Raw genomic sequence first — 19,712 nt, 5'->3', positions numbered from 1 at the left:
TAATTTAACAGAGCTGAGTGAATTTTTTCTGCTGAACAAATAAATCTGTAAATTATATGTGATTTAACTTTGAGCCTTATTTTTACAACCCAACGAGGGATATTTATGTCGCATCAGACGCTGATGAACGTTTTCCATGTGTTTGCGCCAAGATTAAGAACAAACCAAAAGACAGCATTTCTGAACATCTGTGAGATTTAATTGGCTTTTCAAGAATGCATAATTACAGCACAGCCATAGAAAAAGGCCGCCACACCACACGGTTTACAGTTTGTGTTTTTGGGAAAGCCGACCCAGAGCTGCAGTCACGGCAGGTCTGCAGAGGACGGACAGTTCTCAACGCAAACCACATGACTTCAGAACGAGATAAACCTCTAGGATCCAAACCAATCAGAGCAGCATTTACGTCCTTAGAGTTTTCTGCTGTTGAAGGATTCTGGAACAGTGAGGTTTGATTGTGATTAGGAAGGCTGTAAAAGTCACCTAGAGTCTGAGAGAAAATAAAAACGGCTGTGGGTTTGTGGTCGCAGTGGGCGAACAATAGGGCTGCATTTCAAGCGTGTCTAGTTGTGTAAATTATAAGGCAGAGATGAAACTTTCACAGGGCTTCTGGAGAGAACAGTATGGGAACGTATACAGGACGCACTGCACTGGGAATTCACATCTACATGCACAGAATACACGTTTATAATCTAGAGAGCATGCTTTAGAGTTTAAACGACAACATTTAAGGATCATTCCAGAACTGGAGGACATTTGGGCTCTAAATGTTTGAAAAATCAACCTTCTCTTTTCCAATTTTGCTTCATATTACTCCTAACAGGTATTGATTGGCTCAGCTTACACATCAATGGTAGCATTTTTATTCCATGTTTTCTGTGTTGCTGCTAACCCTACTCTAATCCATGCTAATGTGATCTTTTTCTCAGCAGTAGAAGCTAGATATTTAGCTAGCTGTTACTGCTGACCAAGAGGACAAACTGACTGATGGAAAACAGTCCAAAGAATGAGTCTGACCCTGATAATATGAGGTAGAGTGAGACATTTAATCAAGGCTGATGATGGGATGAAAAGATGGAAAATAGAAGAGAGGACATAGCTTTGCTCTACCCATTCTATAGGAACACTGATGGATGATGTAAATGACAAAAACAAGACACAAATGACAAAAACAAGACAGAAAACAACAAAACAAGACAGAAAACAACAAAAAGAAGTCACAGAATGACAGAAATGAGACCCAAAACGACAAAAGCAAGACACGAAATGACAAAAACAAGACACAAAATGACAAAGGCAAGACATAAAACACAAAAACAAGACACAAAACAACTAAAGCAAGACATAAAGTGACAAAAATAATACACAAAAGACTAAAATGAAACAGAAAACGGCAAAGGCAAGACATAAATGACAAAAACTAATAAACAAAAAGAGGCACAAACAACAAAAATGAAACATAAAACAACAAAAACAATTCAGAAAACGACAAGAACGAGGCAGAAAATGAAACTACAAAAACGTCATTATTATTTAAAATATCTTGATTGAAAAAATGTTCCCACAATTACAAGAGACATCAATGAAAAAAATAAAAAATGAGTTTTAAATTAGATTCTAACTGTTTTATTAGAGATTCAGTTTGGTCATCGGGGGGGGGGGGGGGGGGGGCAAGAGAAAAATGGTATTTCAGGGGAACTTCAGTCTAATTTGGTATTTTAGAAATATTTTCAAACATTCTTTTCTCCTAGTTTTTAATAGATTTGGTGTCAGGACAAGAACATTTACACAACTACTGCTTGTTTCAGGATTTTGTACGTGGATTATTTGACGAAAAATGTTCTGGAATGACCCTTATTCAGTTTCTAGATGTACATTTGTGATTAATTAGATAAATGATAGTTATTTTAGTCACTTTCTGCGTTATTTTTACAGATTACAGCACTATTTCGATCAGAGGACTCAGTCATGTTTGTTTAACCGACCTGATGGAAAGTAGAGGTCGGCATTAAAGCCCTGAAGAGCCCAACAGTGGTGCTTCATCAGCCGCCCACCGCTCAGAAAATCATGTAACTGGAGGGTCGGTTAATCCTTTCAGTGGTCGCTGTCGGAGAAATCAAATCTGCAGAGTTTATCAGAAGTTTCCAGGCCAGCAGTGACAATCAGCTTGTGTTAAAGTCCTGAGACAGTCAGTCAAACAGGATCTGCCAGTCATCCCAGCATTTGTTTTGGTTGCTGCAGGTGCCAAGTGGGTGGTGAGTTCAAACATTTAGAAAGTCTGCAGCTCGAACCAGGAGGTAAAGTTCACCGTCTCAGGCTAGCATGCACACAGAGTACAGCTGATGCTAGTTTAAATGCAGATAATTGGTTTTGCAACGATCCGAGAAGGAAAATAGACGGAAAACTCTGATGAAGGGAATTTAGCAAACTTCCAGATAAAACATCCTGCAGTTGTTTAGAGAGTTTTTGCACATTGGTTGGTCTTACTTTGCCAGAACATACTTTTAATTTATTTGTTGTTGGACTTTGGTGTCTAAGGGGATTGTTCAAGAGTCCAGCTGTTGGACCAGCAGCCCAAAGTCTGAACCGCTGAGCCGCAACTATCCTACAAAAAACTCAGGAGTTTTCCAGCAACAGTAGCTCATTTACATCAGTAATTTAGCGATCGCAACACTGTCCTGGTAGTCTGGTTCAGTTCTGTCATGTAGAATAGTCTGACTGCACCTTAATGTTATTCTGCTGTAACAAAATGTTGTGGCTTGTTTGTGTCTCTTTAAACCAATCACAATCATCTTAGGTGGAGAAAATCACCATTATTTGCCACAAGTAAACCAGAAAAGATGACCTGATTTGACTAAATATTAGTGAAATCCTGTATCCTTTGAAAACTCATGAGTTTTGCAGTAGTGTGGTTAGATCAGTCCTTCAGGTGGATGACGGCTTAATTCTGTTGTGTAGAATGGTCTGACTGCACCTCAGCATTATTCTGCTGTTAAAATAAAAGTTCTGGCTTGTTTCTGTTTTTTCAAATCAATCACAGTTGGGAGAAGCTCAGCGAAGGATGCGGCTTTGGTTTTCCCTCAGAATATTCATTAACGCGGTCAATCTGCCAAAAGAAAACTAGCAGGGCTGCCTTTCTGCACATTCAACATCCCCTTCAGAGCTTGAAAGTTCACTATACCTTTTGGTATTTTGCTGCTCAGAAGTTGCCGTTGTTTCCTGTCATGAACTGAAAATAACCTTGAAAATATTGACACAAAGAGCATATAGGAAGAACAAATCCACCTGAAATGAGCATCCAGTGGTGGGTTCACACCTGCAGCCAGCTGTTCATCCTCTAGATGGAGTAAAAGCAAAAACAAGGTTCAGCAGTTGTAAAGACATTTTAGTTGTAGCTAAAGACATGGATCAACTGAAAAAACAAACAATGCTTCCATGAGTCAAGCTGCTAACATGGCTATAAAAGTGGTAAAAAATAAAAATAAAATAAAATTCTGGAACAGTATAAAAAATATAGATTTGAGTTCTGTTTCTAAGAAAGAAAGTTGGAAAAAACACATGATACAGGGTGTCCCTAAAGTCTGGACACAGGAAATCTCATGAATTATAATGTTTTACCTCCACAGTTTAAATATGGCTTTGTGGAAAGAAGAAAGAGTTAAACTGGTACTTCTCAGTGGACATGAAGGATGGACAAAGACAGCAGATGGATTTAATCATCCAAGGAGGATTCCACTTGGCTTTTCCACTGTGATGAAGGTTGTTATGAACTTTAAAGAAATGGGAAGTGTCATGGACAAACCCCACACTGGACGCCCAAATGTATCAGCTGAAACTAAAGGATTGGTCATGACTAAAATACATGCTAGCCTCAGAAATATCACTTCCCTAACCCAAACCCTACTAACCCTAACCTTGCTACTCCTACTGACCCAACTACCCCTAATAACCCTAACTCTAACCCGTTGGTGTTTGTAGGGAGACCAATGTCAGGCACGTGAAGCAGACAGGCCAATCAGATAGCGCCACATTGCCAGCCTCCATTACAGGAAGTCCTTTAAATAGTCCATCATCCTCTTCCCACATCTCACCTCTTCTGATGAAGTTGTCAGGTGAAACATTAGGAACTTCCCTTCTAACAAACTCCAGGAGGTTTCTGCAAAGCAACCACAAGCCGAACCCTGACCGACAAAATGCTTCTGGGTGCTTTTACCTGGGTCCCTTAAGGAGCTCACATTGATTGAAGGGACACATGCCCACAAACAATTGGATGGGTGAGTGAACCCTAAACCTAACCCTATTAACCCTATTAACCCTAGTAACCCCACTGACCCTACTAATCCTAACTCTACTAACCCTAATCGTATCTTTCGATATGTCCATCCTTAACATCCACTGAGAAGTACCAGCTCAACTCGTTCTTGTTTCAACAAAGCCATATTTTATCTGTGGAGGTAAAAACATTACAGTTAATGAGGGCTCCTGTCCAGACTTTAGGGACACCTTGTATTATTAACTACCATTCAAAAGTTTGGGGTCACTTAGAAATGTCCCTAATGTTGAAAGAAAAGCATTATTTTTTCAGTGAAGATAACATCAAATGAATGATAAATCCAGTGTATACATAGTTAATGTGGTAAATGACTATTGTAGCTGGAAATGGCTGATTTTTAATGGAATATCTCCATAGGGGTACAGAGGAACATTTCCAGCAACCATCACTCCTGTGTTCTAATGCTACATTGTGTTAGCTAATGGTGTTGAAAGGCTCATTGATGATCAGAAAACCCTTGTGCAGTTACGTTAGCACATGGATAAAAGTGGGAGTTTTCATGGAAAACATGGAATTGTCTGGATTATCCCAAACTTTTGAACGGTAGTGTATGTTTAATGTGCTATTTAAAAACAAAAATCCAAAGTTATGTAACAAAGACGGCGAGTTTGATGATTTTAAAATGTCCAGCAGTCATAAAAGTCTCGCTGCAGAAGCTGTAAACGTTTCCTCTCACTCCCAGGATAAAAACTACCCAGCTTCAACGACGTCTTCTGCAGTTTAAGTGACATAAATACTGTACAAGGATAGTCTTTTAAAGTCACTCTGTGTGGGCATTGCAGTCATTTCAGTCATTTCCTGTTCATCCTTGTACCTGCAGGAATCCAGTGTGTCGCAATGTCTTCTACAGCTGGTCAGGTGAGCGACAGCAGCTCCGTAAAAATGCTACAGGGCAAACAGGTTTTACTCCGTGAGTTTATCGGTTTGTCTAGATCAGGTGTGTCCAACATGCGGCCCGCAGGTCAAAAGTGGTCCTCCAGAGGGTCCAATCAGGCCCTCAAAGTGTAAAAATTACGGAGAAGACATTAACTGCAGATTGTAAATTAGTAAAACTATAAATTTAAAATCATTTCTAGACCATGACAAGTTGTTTGGATCAGAAAGTAAAATACTAGATTGTTCATTGTTCTTTTCTCATTTTGTCTCTTTTTTGTTATATTTTCTCTTGTTCTTGTCATTTTTGGGCCTTTTTTGTCTGACTTGTGTCATTTGTGTAATTTTTTGTCTCGTTTTTGTCCGTTTTGTCATTTTGTTTCTCGCTTTTGTCGTTTCTCATTTTCGTAACATTTTCTCATGTTTTTGTTGTTTTTTGTCTTTTTTGTCTGTCGTTTTGATCGTAAAGTTATGATAAAGTTAATCCTCTGTGGTTCAGTTCCAGGCGACTAAATGTTGTGTTCCTTTGTAGACACTCTGTGATCTGGAAGTTGTGATGTGGAAATGATAAACTGAGGCTGAATGTTGATGAAACTGAACTTAATTTTCTTCAGAAACGTCAGGTTGTTCATGATGTTTTGTACAAAGATAACGCTTTAAATGTGAACTTTTTTGCACTAAAACAAAAGAGCCATTAGGAGTTGGTATTTATAGGTTATTATGCTGTGATTTTACTGGAGATCGAACTGGCCTGAACTAAAACTAAAGTTTAACACCCCTGATCTAGACAATAAACCAGACGGATGGAAGTAAAGAGGAGCGACTGCTATCTGTTCCCCACATAGGGCTGGGACTCTCTAACCTAAGTTAAATAAGCAGAAAACCGTCCAGCCGATTCTTACAGTAGAGCCTTTAAACTGCAGTTTTATAGTTCCTGGATACAAACAAGTTCTACTTCCTCTGTTACAGCATTTCTCTTTCAAAAAGCTACACGTGAAGTAAACCTACAGGATAATTCAAGCAGATATACACAAGTCTACAGTCGGGATAAAGTTCTGCACCATTTCTACCCTTCCAGGGGTAAAAGTGTAAACGTAAGATGACTCCTTTGGTATTAAATAACCCACAGGGACAAGACGAGGAAACGGCAGCAGGAGTCTCCATTACACAACCAGTCCTGTTGTTGTGTAATCGGACAAAGAAAATCCTGTCAAGACGGCGCATCTGGGCGTCCATTGGGGGGATTAGTAGAGCATGAAGATCTCTTATCTTCGTCTGACCACAGCTCCTCAAGAAAACGCCCCAGAGACGGACTGCAGACAGTTCTGAGTCGACTCCGATCCTTAGTGGAAAGTTCCAAACAGAAGCCGGGTTCAAGTGTTGAGGATCCCCTGGTCTCGTTCAGGTCTTGAGGATCCCCTGGTCTCGTTCAGGTCTTGAGGATCCCCTGGTCTGGTTCAGGTCTTGAGGATCCCCTGGTCTGGTTCAGGCTTTGAGGATCCCCTGGTCGTCGCTCTTCATCTCCTCGGAGGGCGGCTGGCTGTTGACGGTGTCCTGGCCGGAGCTCAGTGGTCTGGAGTTGGCCTTGGTGGACCTCTGCCGCCGCGTGCCATTACCGATGCAGCGCATGAGGTTCTTGAAGGTGGTCCACATCTCCTCGTCCTTGTAGGAGTAGATGCAGGGGTTCATGACGGAGTTGAGCACGGCCAGCAGCAGCAGCCAGCGCTTCAGCTTCATCACGTTGCAGCTCTGACAGTTGAGGCCGTCCAGCAGCAGAACCACCAGGCCGGGAGTCCAGCAGAACACGAAGGCTCCTGCAAGAACATAAAACACAGTTACCTTCAGCTATTGGTGGACATGAAGCACGAAGACGGAAACCTGGAGATGTTTTCTATCAAGACCTCAATTTTTAAACAACACATTAATAATCATTCCAGACAAAGAGGACAGTTTACATCCAACCCATCAAATTTTGAACAAGAAAAGTCCTCAGAGAGTTCAGTCCTCCTCCAAGGCTGCTCAGTCTTTTATCATTTCTGACGGATGAAGTCTTTAATAGAAATTGACCTTGCACTGAGCACGTTATGTACAGATGACAAAAAAGACAAAAGCGACAAACAAAACAACAAAAATAAGGCAAAAAACACAAGCGGGTCAAAACCGAAACACAAAATGACAAAAATGAGAAAAAAAAGGACAAACGCATGAGACAAACGACAAAAAAGACAAAAGTCAAACAAAAAGACAAAAACAACAAAAACAAGAGACAAAACAACAAAAACAAGCCAAAATGTTTCAAAAACGAGACACAAAAGGACAAAAATTGAGACAAACAACACGCAACAAAACAAAAGAGACACAAAAATTGGACAAAAAAGTTACAAAGCAACAAAAAATGGACAAACGACAAAAACGAGACAATGACAAAAGTAAACAAAAGGACAAAAAGTATACAACACAAGCAAGACAAAAAGGAAACAAAAACAAGACAAAGTATGACAAAATGAGACACAAAATGACAAAAATTAGACAAAAAACAACAAAAAAACCAAGACAAAATATGACAAAAACGAAACACGAAATAACAAAAGCGAGAAACAAAACGATAAATGAGGTAAACGACACGAAACAAAAAACTAGACGACCAAGCGACAAATAATGGACATAAACGAGACAAAAACATTAAACAAACGACACAAAAATGTGTTTCTTTTTTGTCTCGTTTGTGGTTTTTTGTCTTATTTTTGTCATTTTGTGTTTTGCTGTATTCATTGTTTTGTGCATAATTTTTGCCATTTTGTGTTTGTTTTTGTCTCATTTGTGTTTTCGTCTATTTTTTTTGTCCTGTTTCTGGTTTTTGTCATTTAGCCACTTTTTGTCCCTTTGTAACTTTTTTGTTTAATTTTTTGTCTTGTTTTGTGTCGCTTGTCTCATTTTTTGGTATTTTTATCATTTTGTGTCTCGCTTTTGTCATATTCTGTCTGTTTTTTTGTCTGACTTTTGTTGTTCTGATCATGAAGTAGACACTCTGATCTGAAGGTTTTAATGTGTAAATGATAAAATGAGTCATGTGAGAGCGACATGCAACCACAGGTCGACACCACAGTGTGATTATTGTGTTAAACACTGGCCTGTGTGTTTGCTGATTAATACCGTCGATCTGCTTCCAACATGTTTAGGCACAAAACAGAATCACAAAGAAATTTGGGAACTGAAAAGAAGCCACAAGCTGCGACTTGTCTGCGGCTTCGATTCGTCTGCAGAGCAACAACGCCACACAAACAAACAGCGTCTGGTGCATTTCCCTCAACAGTTTCCCTCATTTTCACAGTGAATTTCTGTTTTAAAACTCTGCCCTTTCTCTGTGTTTGATGCTTAAAATTAACGGCTGATTCAGAACCAGTTTCTGATGCATTTTGCTGACTTAAAAGTGGATTTTCTTCCTCTTTAAGCTCTGAAAACAAGGGGGGAAACAGAAGAGAAAACATAGGTTTCAGACACATGTTCCTCTTGGTATTCGCTTTGGAATGAAAACAAAATGTGGATCTTCAGGTTGTCAAACTACAACAGCAGTGGTTCAGTTATTCGATGTTTCAGCAACACAAAAAAATGGCAAAACACAACAAAAGCAAGAAACAAAATGACAAAAATAAAACGAACAATATAATGTCTTTTTGTCTGACTTGTTGTTTGTCTTGTGTTTAGTCATTTTGTGTTTCCTTTATCTCGTTTGTGCCATTTGTGTGATTTTTTTGTCTTGTGTTTGTCCATTTATTTGTTGCTTTCCAACTGTTGTCTAATTTTTGTGTCTTTTTGTTCTGTTTTGTGTCTTTTGTCTCGTGTTTTTGTTGTTTTGTTTCTCATTTTTGTCGTTTTGTGTTTCCTTTTTGTCTCAGTTGTGTCATTTGTGTAATTTTTTTGTCTTGTGTATGTCCATGTTTTTGTCACTTTGTAACTTTTTGTCTCTTTCTTGTTTTGTCTTTTTTGAAGACTCGGTAATCAGACATTTAAGACCAAACTTCTGCACAAATCCGTCATTTCCAGGCCTCCTGCTCCCACTTATTTCCCTGGAGTGTGAACAAAGCATGTGTCAGCTCATGCGTCTTTGAACTGGTTCGTCCAGTTTCTGCTTCACGCCTCTTTGGGTTTTTTTTTTTTCCTGATCAATGCGTCCTCTAGACTTTAACCTGCTGCATTCCTCCTGACATTTCCTTTTTCTCTCAAACACTTACATCATGTATTACACACACCACCATTCAGAAGTTTGGGCTCACTGAGAAATGTCCCTATTGTTGAAAGAAAAGCAGTTCTTTTTCAATGAGGATACCATTAAATGAATGATAAATCCAGTGTAGACATTGTTAATGTGGTAAATGACTATTGTAGCTGTAGCCGGCTGATTTTTAATGGAATATCTCCATAGGGGTACAGAGGAACATTTCCAGCAACCATCACTCCTGTGTTCTAATGCTACATTGTGTTAGCTAATGGTGTTGAAAGGCTCATTGATGATTAGAAAACCCTTGTGCAGTTATGTTAGCACATGGATAAAAGTGTGAGTTTTCATGGAAAACATGGAATTATCTGAATGACCCCAAACTTTTCAACGGTAGTCTAAATGTTTCGGGTCCTTTTTTAACCCCAGAGTCACAGAAATCTTAACTTTTGTCGCGATGTAAGGGTTTCCAAATCATGGATCTGAGAGGAGATACAACACCAGGAAGGATCTAAGTCAGGAGAAAATGACCTGGATAAGAGCCATAAAACATCAAACATACCAGGACCGTGGTGTCTACAGGAAGTGCAGTCGTAATAAAGGTCAGAGCACCAATGATGCAGGGAACCTCTTGAAACCCGAGGGTTTATTCTAATGTCTCATCATTTTTCTGTCCCATTTAAAATTGCAGTTGTGAAGGCCTAAAAATACTCAAAAATGTGTGAAAATTTACACATCGGAATCAGCGAAATATTTGATATTTTATGGGAATTGTACACGTGTGTACCAAAATGGCTCAATAGCTCCCCCTGGAAAGTTTCAACCCTTACTAATTTTGTCAGAAAAAAAATGGTAACAGAACTACGAACTACAGCCAGTACGTGTCACCTACAGCTATGAAATTTGGTAGATATATTCATTCATTAATTCATCAAGATGCACAAAAATGTAATCGACTCCCATGCCCAAAACACAACAGGAAGTCAGCCATTTTGAACTATATATTACGTTTTGGACCAATTTTTGAAAATTTTCAAAAGCTTTAAACTCAAACAAGGTAACTCCGACAGAACTGAAATTTGGCCATGATATACAGCAGGTGATGGGTGATCAGAAGTTAGAAAAATTCTCTGCAGCAGTCTGAGGGCGTGAAAATGGCGGCTAGCTGAATTTCGATGTTTCGCCATGAAACAGGAAGTGCTGCATATCTAACCTGTACATGCTCCAATCTGCCTCAAACTTTACATGTATGATCAGAGTCCAGCCCTGAAGAATTGTATAGAGCAAAGTACAGTCACAGAGCGCGCCACCTGGTGGACAGTTTTAATAGTTCACATCAAACAGGCCATAAGCTGAAAAACACTTTCAGTCCCAGCGCCACCTGGTGGACATGCTCGGATTCACTGACCAGCAAGAATCCAAGGACCTGTCCAACATGTTTGCAGCTTTAATAAGATTTTTTTTTTTTTTGCAGTCTGTCAAGTGAAAAGGTGTTCAAAGCTAAAAAAACGTCTTTTTTTTTGTCAAACGTTCAGAGCACAGAGGGGCTTTAAGGATGACACTTGTGTACTCCCAGAACTGCATCTGAAAGCAATCAGCAAAGTCCTCAAGTATAGGTTGTTCTTTTTTCTTTCCTGGGTGGGGAGGAGGGGAGGCTGGCTGAAGGCCGGTGTGGTGGACGGTTTGAGCTGCAGCGTCCTGGATAATTACACAGCAGCCTGGAATAAACAGCTCCTGCAGCACTGAGCGCCTTTATCTGGACCGTACGAGTGTTGGAGCTGCAGGAGAACATCCTGCTAACATCTGCAGGATGTTCTCCTGCAGCTCCAACAGCAGCTTTAAACGCTCTATTGTGAGCTATCCGGTTGCAGCACCCAAACAAAAGCAACATGGAAATCATATCTGGGATGAAAATGCTTGAGAAGAAAAGAAGTTTCAGACGGTTTGTGGGAAACAGGAGCAGCTCTGAACTCAATAATTCATCAGTTTGTTTGTCAAGCAAGTCACTGTTTTGTAGAAAATAAACACATTCACATTACCAATGAACTTTACGAGTGTAATTACTGAGGAGGATAAGATCCTACAGTGTTATTTACAGGGTTAAAGTTCTATAAAACACTACTGTAGCTGACTATAATACATAATAAGGCTGAGAACCTGCTGCATTAGTCATTTTGGACACGAATGAAACTCATTCTTATATCAGTGCCAAAAATTATTTAGTCATAGCTTTTTAAAAAATGAGGCTGTTCTTTGGAGTTTTGAGTTTTTAAGCAAAATAAACATTTAATTTCATTTCTTTGGCCTCTGGAAACCTGTGATAATTGTGATTTTTATTCTAATTTCACATTTTATAGGTCAGAGGATTAAACTAATCCCTTCATTAATTAAACAACAGAGTAAGTGATAAAATATTAGCTCTAACAATGACTGTTCAAGGAACTAACTCAGATTTTTTACTCTAATTTCATATTTTATGGGTCAAATGATTAAACTACTAAGCTAATTCATCAAACAACAGAATGAGTGATAACGTATTTGCCCTGTTAATGACTTTTTAAGCTACCAGATACGGAGGAGAACAAAAAGAGGAGAGACCGTTCAGTCATTTGACTCACGGAAGACTCCCTAAAATCAGTGACGATCTGCTGACACATTTACTGGAAGCAAGTTTGAATCAGGTGTGTTCAGCAAAAAATCCAGCAGCTGCTCTGACTCACCGATGGATCACCAGACAACAACGTTCCCACATCACTAGACAACAATGTTCCTGCATCACCAGACAACAACGTTCCCACATCACTAGACAACAATGTTCCTGCATCACCAGACAACAACGTTCCTGCATCACCAGACAACAACGTTCCTGCATCACCAGGCAACAACGTTCCTGTACCTACCGAGCATCACCAGACAACAACGTTCCCGCATCACCAGACAACAACGTTCCTGTACCTACCGAGCATCACCAGACAACAACGTTCCCGCATCACCAGACAACAACGTTCCTGTACCTACCGAGCACCACCATCACCGTCTTGATCAGCTTGATGGGCGTCCTCTTGCGGTTGATGGAGCCGCTGGTGTGTGGCGTCAGCACCGACGTCTTCTTCTTGACGTAGGTGTAGATGCGCATGTAGATGGCCACCATGACGAGGAACACCACCAGGTTGGAGACGGACCAGAAGATCAGGTAGCTCCGGCTGAAGATGGGCGCCAGCTGCGAGCACCTGTCCAGGTCACAGATGCAGTTCCAGCCCAGGCTGGGAACGGCGCCCATGAAGATGGAGATGGCCCACACCAGCACAATGAGCAGCGTCACCCGTCGCTTCGTCAGGTTGCTGTGGACCTTCCAGTTCATGACGGAGATGTAGCGCTCCAGGGCGATGACCAGCAGGTTGGCCAGCGAGGCCGACAGGCTGATGTCCAGGAGGCCCTGGCGGATGAAGTATCCTCGGACCGTGAGCTTCCTCGACACCGGGCCAGTGTTGAACATGAGGTACACGTAGGCGATGCCAGCCAGGAAGTCCGAGGCGGCCAGGTTGGCCAGCAGGTAGTAGAAGGGGTAGTGGAACCTCTTGTTGGTGACCACGGCAGCGATGACCATGGCATTGGAGACCAGGATGAAGCAGCAGAAGAGCGAACCCACCACCTGCACCAGGATGAGCTGAGCCGAGTCCCACTTGTCGTCGCCGCCACTCTTGTTGTAGAAGAAGCTCATGGGCTCGTTGTAGTGGCAGCTGGAGTTCTGCTGCGCCATTTTAGAGGTGAGTCTGAGTAAACACAGGAATACGTCATAACAATGGGCCATTTAACTCAAAAACCACACAGACAACAATTAGAGACTTGTTTTGTTTTCACATTTTCTTTGGTTGCCATGGCAACAGGTATCAAACTAGCAAAACTCATGTATTTACATTAAATAAACTAGAAAAGATGAGTTCATTTACCTTAAAGTCATGCATAAATGGCACTAATGAAGCCTGTTTTACTGAGAATAATCGCTACACAACGACTGTAATCTTTGGTTGTCTTCATTAATAACTGATGGAATGTCTTTCAAAGACCTTAAATTCACATCTGGGGAATTCAGCTGTTTAAGTTTGAACAAATAGACGATAAAGGTGATTAAAAACCTCTACAGGAAACCCATTTAGTTGATTTAAATGAAGCTAAAATGACATATTAAAGATATTTACCATAATAGCTTGAAGATAAGAGTGAAAACAACAGACTCAGAACTTTCTGAAACCTGAATTAACGGGAAATTATCAAAACTCAAGAAGTAAACTAGAAAAGATGAGTTCTTTTACCTTAAAATCCACCATGTAAGCGATTAATTCACCCTGTTTTATGGGAATTATCACTCCACAATGGCTGTAATCTTTGTTTGTCTTCATTAATCACTAAAGGAATGTCTTTTAATCTACTTTTGAGGAATCGAACTGTTTAAATTTGAGCAAATACACAATAAAAGTGATGAAAAGTCTCTACAGTAAACCCATTTAGTTTATTTGAATGAAGCTAAATAACATTACCGTATTTTCCGCACTTAAAAGCCTTTAATATTCCCAAAAATTGACGGTGCGTCTTTCAACCCGGTGCGTCTTATGTGTGCACTGAGTTCCAAAATCTGACTGTTGGACCAATTCCCGCCGACATAGGGACACAATACGTACACTACACACGCTGGCAGCGATAAACCTATTAGAGAACATTACATAAAGCTACGTACAGTACTGACTATTGTCCGAGCTTTCGCGAAAGCCGGCATCATTGCTGAACAGCCACCCGGCAATGAGACTGACTCCGACAATGACGAGAGTGAACCCAGCATTTGTGATGTCGAAATTGCCCAGCTGTTCAATTCAGATACAGAAGATGAGGACTTTTATGGATTTGTGACAAAAGATTGATCAAAAAATATTGTGAGTGTATTTTTAAATACATAGTAGAATAAAGTTCAACCAAACTCACTGTTTTGCTCCCGTTTCCTTGTTTTAGCATGCGCCCAATAATACAGTGTGCCTTATATATGGCTTAAGTACAGAATAGACCCCGTAATCGAGACTGCGTCTTACAATCCAATGCGCCTTATGGTGCGGAAAATATGGTATTTAAGATATTTACCATAGCAGCTCTAAGATAAGAGTGAAAACAACAGACTCAGGACTTGCTGAAACCTCAGTTAACAGGAAATTATAAAAACCCATGAAGTAAACTAGAAAAATTAGTTCTTTTACCTTAAAATCCACCATGTAAGCGATTAATTCACCCTGTTTTATGGGAATTATTACTCCACAATGGCTGTAATCTTTGTTTGTCTTCATTAATCACTAAAGGAATGTCTTTCAAAGACTTTAGGGGAATCCAGCTGTTTAAATTTGAGCAAACAGATGATAAAAGTGATGTAAAGTCTTAAAAGTTAACCATTTAGTGGGCAGATGATGATTTAAATGAAGCTAAAATGACATTATTAAAATACTTACCATAACAGCTGTAAGATAAGAGTGAAAACAATAGGCTCAATACTTTCTGAATCCTGAATAATGAGAAATTAGCCCAATTTATTAAATAAACCAACAACTATGAATTCTTTTACCTTAAAATCCACCATGTAAGTGATGAATTAACTATGTTTTATGGAAATGATCACTCTATAATGGCTGCAATCTTTGTTTGTCTTCATTAATCACTAAAGAAATGTCTTTCAAAGACTTTGGTCCAGCTGTTTAAATTTGAGCAAGCAGATGATAAAAGTGAAGAAATGCCTCCATAATAAACCCATTTAGTTGATTTAAATGAAGAATTATTAAAGATATTAAAGACAGTGACCTCAGTAGCTTTAAGATCAGTGTGAAACCTCCAGTCTCTGGACTTTGTGGATCTTCCACCTGAACAAACATCTGCAGGTAAACACAGCGTGGACTGAGACTCAGAGTTCAGTTCCTCCTCCTCTCTAAACTCCTCTTTATTATGCGACTCGGTCTACCGGAGACATTCCTGATCCACGGACAGATAAAAACCAGGACAGAAACCCAAGTTAAAGCAGAAAATTAAACCCAGTCTGATAGAAAACCAGCAGCAGCTACAGGTGGGTTTACCTGTGCGGAAGCAGCGTCAGTGGACCGGGAGTCTGGAAATGCAGTGGCCGGAGAGAAGTGACATGATTCCCACAGGACTGAGAGAAGCGACTGACGGGAGGCCGCGGGAGCTCTGAGCGGAGCCGCGGAGGGAGCGACTCCTCCTGGAGGCTGCGGCCGGTGACGCGCAGGGCGGAGGCGGCTCCTCCTCCGACCACGACCCGCCCTCCCCCGGAGCTCCGACACCCCGGTCAGGACCGAAGATTTTATAATAGGAAATTATGATTTATTAAGCAGTCTATGGTCCTGACAGTGGGGGGGAAAATAATTTATTTTTAGATATTAGACAGTTTGTTTGTATTAAAATGAAATCAATCTGAGAAAACTTCAAATCTAATCAATCAAATCACTGTTAGTAGAAAGTTTAAAACAACACCAGTGTTTTTATTCTTGTTGGTTTTTAAAATGTCTGACACAAATGAACCTAACAAGTTTGAATATTTAAGCGTCTTTTGTGTCATTTGTGTTTTTTTAAGCGTCCTTTTTGTTTTTTATGTCATTTTTGTCTTATTTTGGCATCCTTCTGCATGACTTTTGAATTGTTTTTGTTATTTAAGCATTGTTTTGTGTTGTTTTGTGTCTTTTTGTGTTATTTATGCATTGTTTTGTGTCATTTTGTGTTATGTAAGCATCCTTTTGTGTCATTTTACAATACAATATATGAACTTTATTAATCTCCCAAGGGCTGCACAGTGGAGTAGTGGTTAGCACTTTCGCCTTGCAGCATGAAGATCCCTGGTTCAAATCCCGGCCTGGGTCTGGGATCTTTCTGCATGGAGTTTGCATGTTCTCCTTGTGCATGTGTGGGTTTTCTCCGGGTACTCCGGCTTCCTCCCACAGTCCAAAAATATGCTGAGGTTAATTGGTTACTCTAAATTGTCCGTAGGTGTGAATGTGAGTGTGATTGTGTGTCTGTATATGTAGCCCTGTGACAGACTGGTGACCTGTCCAGGGTGTCCCTGCCTTCACCTGAGTCAGCTGGGATAGACTCCAGCACCCCCCACGACCCTAGTGAGCATAAAGTGATGTATAGAGAATGGATGGATGGGATGGAATCTCCCAAGGGAAATTCAATTTAGAATTAAACTAATTGCTAAAAAAGAAAGATTTCCTGAATCTTTCGGTCCTGCAGGGATAGGAGCCGTCCACTGATGTTTCGTTGTTCATTGAGGCAGATGTGAAGTGGATGATCCATGTTTGTCAGAATGGCCTCCATCTTGCTCAGTGCCCGTCTCTCCACCTCATCCTCCAATGAGTTCAATCCGATTCCAACCACAGAGCAGCTTTTTTAATCAGTTTGTTCAGACGCCTTGCATCCTTCTGTTTTATGCTTCCTCCCCAGCAGACTGCAGCATAAAACAGGACACTTGCTACCACAGACTGATATAACATCTGCAGCATCTTACTGCAGATGTCTAGTGATCAAAGTCTTCTGAGGCAATAAAGTCGGCTCTGGTCCTTTTTGTAGATGAAGTCTACGTTTGTAGACCAGTCCAACTTATTATCAAGGTGGACACCTAAATATTTATATGATGTCACCACCTCCATGTCCACAAGTGTTCACTGGATGAAGAGGAGGTTTGGATCTGCAGAAATCATGATCATTTCCTTTGTCTTTGAGGCGTTGAGTAGCAGGCAGTTTTTGTGACTCCAGTCACTGAAGGCACTTATCAGATCTCTGTATTCAGCTTCATGCCCATTTCTGATACATGCCACCATTGCAGTGTCATCAGAGTATTTCTGAATGTGGCAGGACTCAGTGCTGGATTTGAAGTCAGATGTATACAGAGTGAACAGGAATGGAGCCAGGACTGTTCCTTGTGGAGCCCCAGTACTACTCATTAATGTCCCAGAAACACAGTTCCCCAGCCTGACAAACTGTGGCCTTCCTGTCAGGTAATCTGTAATCCATGAAACACAGGAAGGATCCACTCCCATCTCTGTGAGCTTGTCTTTGAGGATGGTGGGTTGGTTGGAGTTGAATGCATTTGAAAAATCAAAGAACATGATTCTCACATAAACTCCAGGTTCCTCCAGATGAGACAGGGCACGGTGAAGCATGAAGAGGATGGCATCATCCACTCCAATGTGTTCTTTGTAAGCAAACTGCAGAGAATCGAGTTTGTCTTTGGCCTCAAGCCTCAGGAGACGTAAAACCAGCCGCTCCAGAGTTTTCATGATGTGTGAGGTCATTTGATTTCTGGAACCACTTTTTGTGTTATTTTGGAATCCTTCTGCGTCATTTTCATTGATCACTTTCTCTTTAAATTGTGTTTAGAGCTCCATGTTTGGTCAGAATGTGACTTTAATGCAGCGTTAACTCCTATTTTCCTAAAATCTGCACAACAGGATCTGCTATTAGCAACTGTTATTAGCATCTGTTATTAGCATCTGCTATTAGCATCTGCATATTAGCATCTGTTATTGGTATCTGTTATTAGTATCTGTTAGCATCTGTTATTAGCATCTGTTAGCATCTGTTATTAGAACAGTTGTTAACATCTGTTATTAGCATCTGTTCTTGTCATCCTGTTGTGTTGAAAAGTGATGCCATTATTTGAACTCCTCAGAGGGAGAAATCTGGAGTTTCTGTTTAAAATCTGAAGAAATCCAGAGATGTTTTCATCAAAGTGACTCAGCAGAGATGAAACCCAACGATCTCTGATTTTATCACCTGTCCAGGTAAGACGTCCTGCTCAGACTTGTCTAAACTCCACAACCTGCTGCACATTTAATGATGAGTTCTGTCGTCATCGTGGAAAACTCTGCTCTTACTCAACCTCCATCCAGCTGTGGAGATGTTTACACAACCAGAGAGACCTTTGGACTTATTCACTGCTTTTAATGATCTCATCAGGATCCAGCTGCTCACATGAAGCTGATGTAGGAGTCAGAGTCAACGAAACCAAAATCTAATTATAAATATTTAAAAGTAAATAAAATCATGATCACAATCAACAACACAAAACTGAAAACAATAAAATAAAATTAAAATAAATTCTAAAAATTTAAATTAACTAAATTACATGAAATAAAAACTAATAATATTAATTATATATAATATATATATATATATATATACATATATACATATATATATATATATATATATATATATATATATATATATATTAATAATAATAATAATAACAATAATAATAATAATAATTGTAAAGTAATTATTTAGAAAAAAAATCTGGATGTTGCTGTGAGTAAAAGTAAAATAAATAAAATTTTAAAAATCCAACAAAATAATAAAATAAAAAATTTAAAAGTTGAATTAACTACACTACATTAAATAATAATAATAAAGCTACATTAAATTAGTAAAGTTAAAAATAAATTAATAATTAGAAAGAAATTAATACAATAAATTAAATATAAAAATTAAGTAAAAACTTAAAAATAAAAAAATAAATTAACTAAATTATATTAAATTCAAATAATAACATAAAAATAAATTTGTAAAATAAATAAATATAAAAAATTTTAATGATGTTACTGTCAAAAAATAAACTAAATGAATTTTTTTTAAATGTAGTAAAAGTCAATAAAATGAAAAAACCTTAAAGTAAAATTATCTAATTACATTAAATAAAAATACATTGAAGTTACATAAAATTAGAAAAATTAAGAATGAATTAATAAGTAACCAGAAATATATAAAATTAGATAATGACGCCACTGTGTAAGTCAACGTAAAATGAACTAAACTCAAAGAATCTAATAACATAAACCAACATTTACAAAAATTCTATAAAGGTAAATTAACTGAATTACATTAAACAATAATAAAATCACATTAATAGACAAAAACAATTAATTAAAAATGAATAAATGATGTTGCAGTGTAAGTTAAAATAAGATAAGGTAAAATAAGTAAAATAATTAAAATATTTTTAAAAAAATCTAAAAAAAATAAAAAAATATTAGGTTCAATTAAATTACATTTTTAAAATATAACTAAATTGCATTAAATTTAAAAATTTATTGAATTGCATTAAATTAATAATATTAAAAATGCATTAATTATATAAAAATATAAAATAAAATGAAAGTAAATTTTTAAAAAAGTTGAAGTTATTTACATTTTTAAAAATGTAATTAAATTTTATTATATCAAAAACTGAATTAAATGATATAAAAT

The 19,712-nt window shown here is 38.8% G+C and overlaps 1 protein-coding gene across 1 annotated transcript; it reads right to left on the bottom strand.

The window, feature by feature from the left end:
- Positions 1-3,364: 3,364 nt before the first annotated feature.
- Positions 3,365-15,616, bottom strand: lpar3 (lysophosphatidic acid receptor 3). Its single transcript, XM_022218057.2, has 3 exons — positions 15,527-15,616; positions 12,441-13,195; positions 3,365-7,020 (listed from the first exon to the last, which is right to left on the bottom strand). The coding sequence occupies exons 2-3, from the start codon at positions 13,180-13,182 to the stop codon at positions 6,692-6,694; spliced, it is 1,071 nt and encodes a 356-aa protein (XP_022073749.1). The 5' UTR covers positions 13,183-13,195; positions 15,527-15,616; the 3' UTR covers positions 3,365-6,691.
- Positions 15,617-19,712: the final 4,096 nt, after the last annotated feature.

The sequence above is a fragment of the Acanthochromis polyacanthus genome, chromosome 4, assembly GCF_021347895.1.
Source record: "Acanthochromis polyacanthus isolate Apoly-LR-REF ecotype Palm Island chromosome 4, KAUST_Apoly_ChrSc, whole genome shotgun sequence".
NCBI classification, from domain to species: Eukaryota; Metazoa; Chordata; class Actinopteri; family Pomacentridae; genus Acanthochromis; species Acanthochromis polyacanthus.
This window is presented reverse-complemented; position numbering and strand designations above follow the sequence as displayed.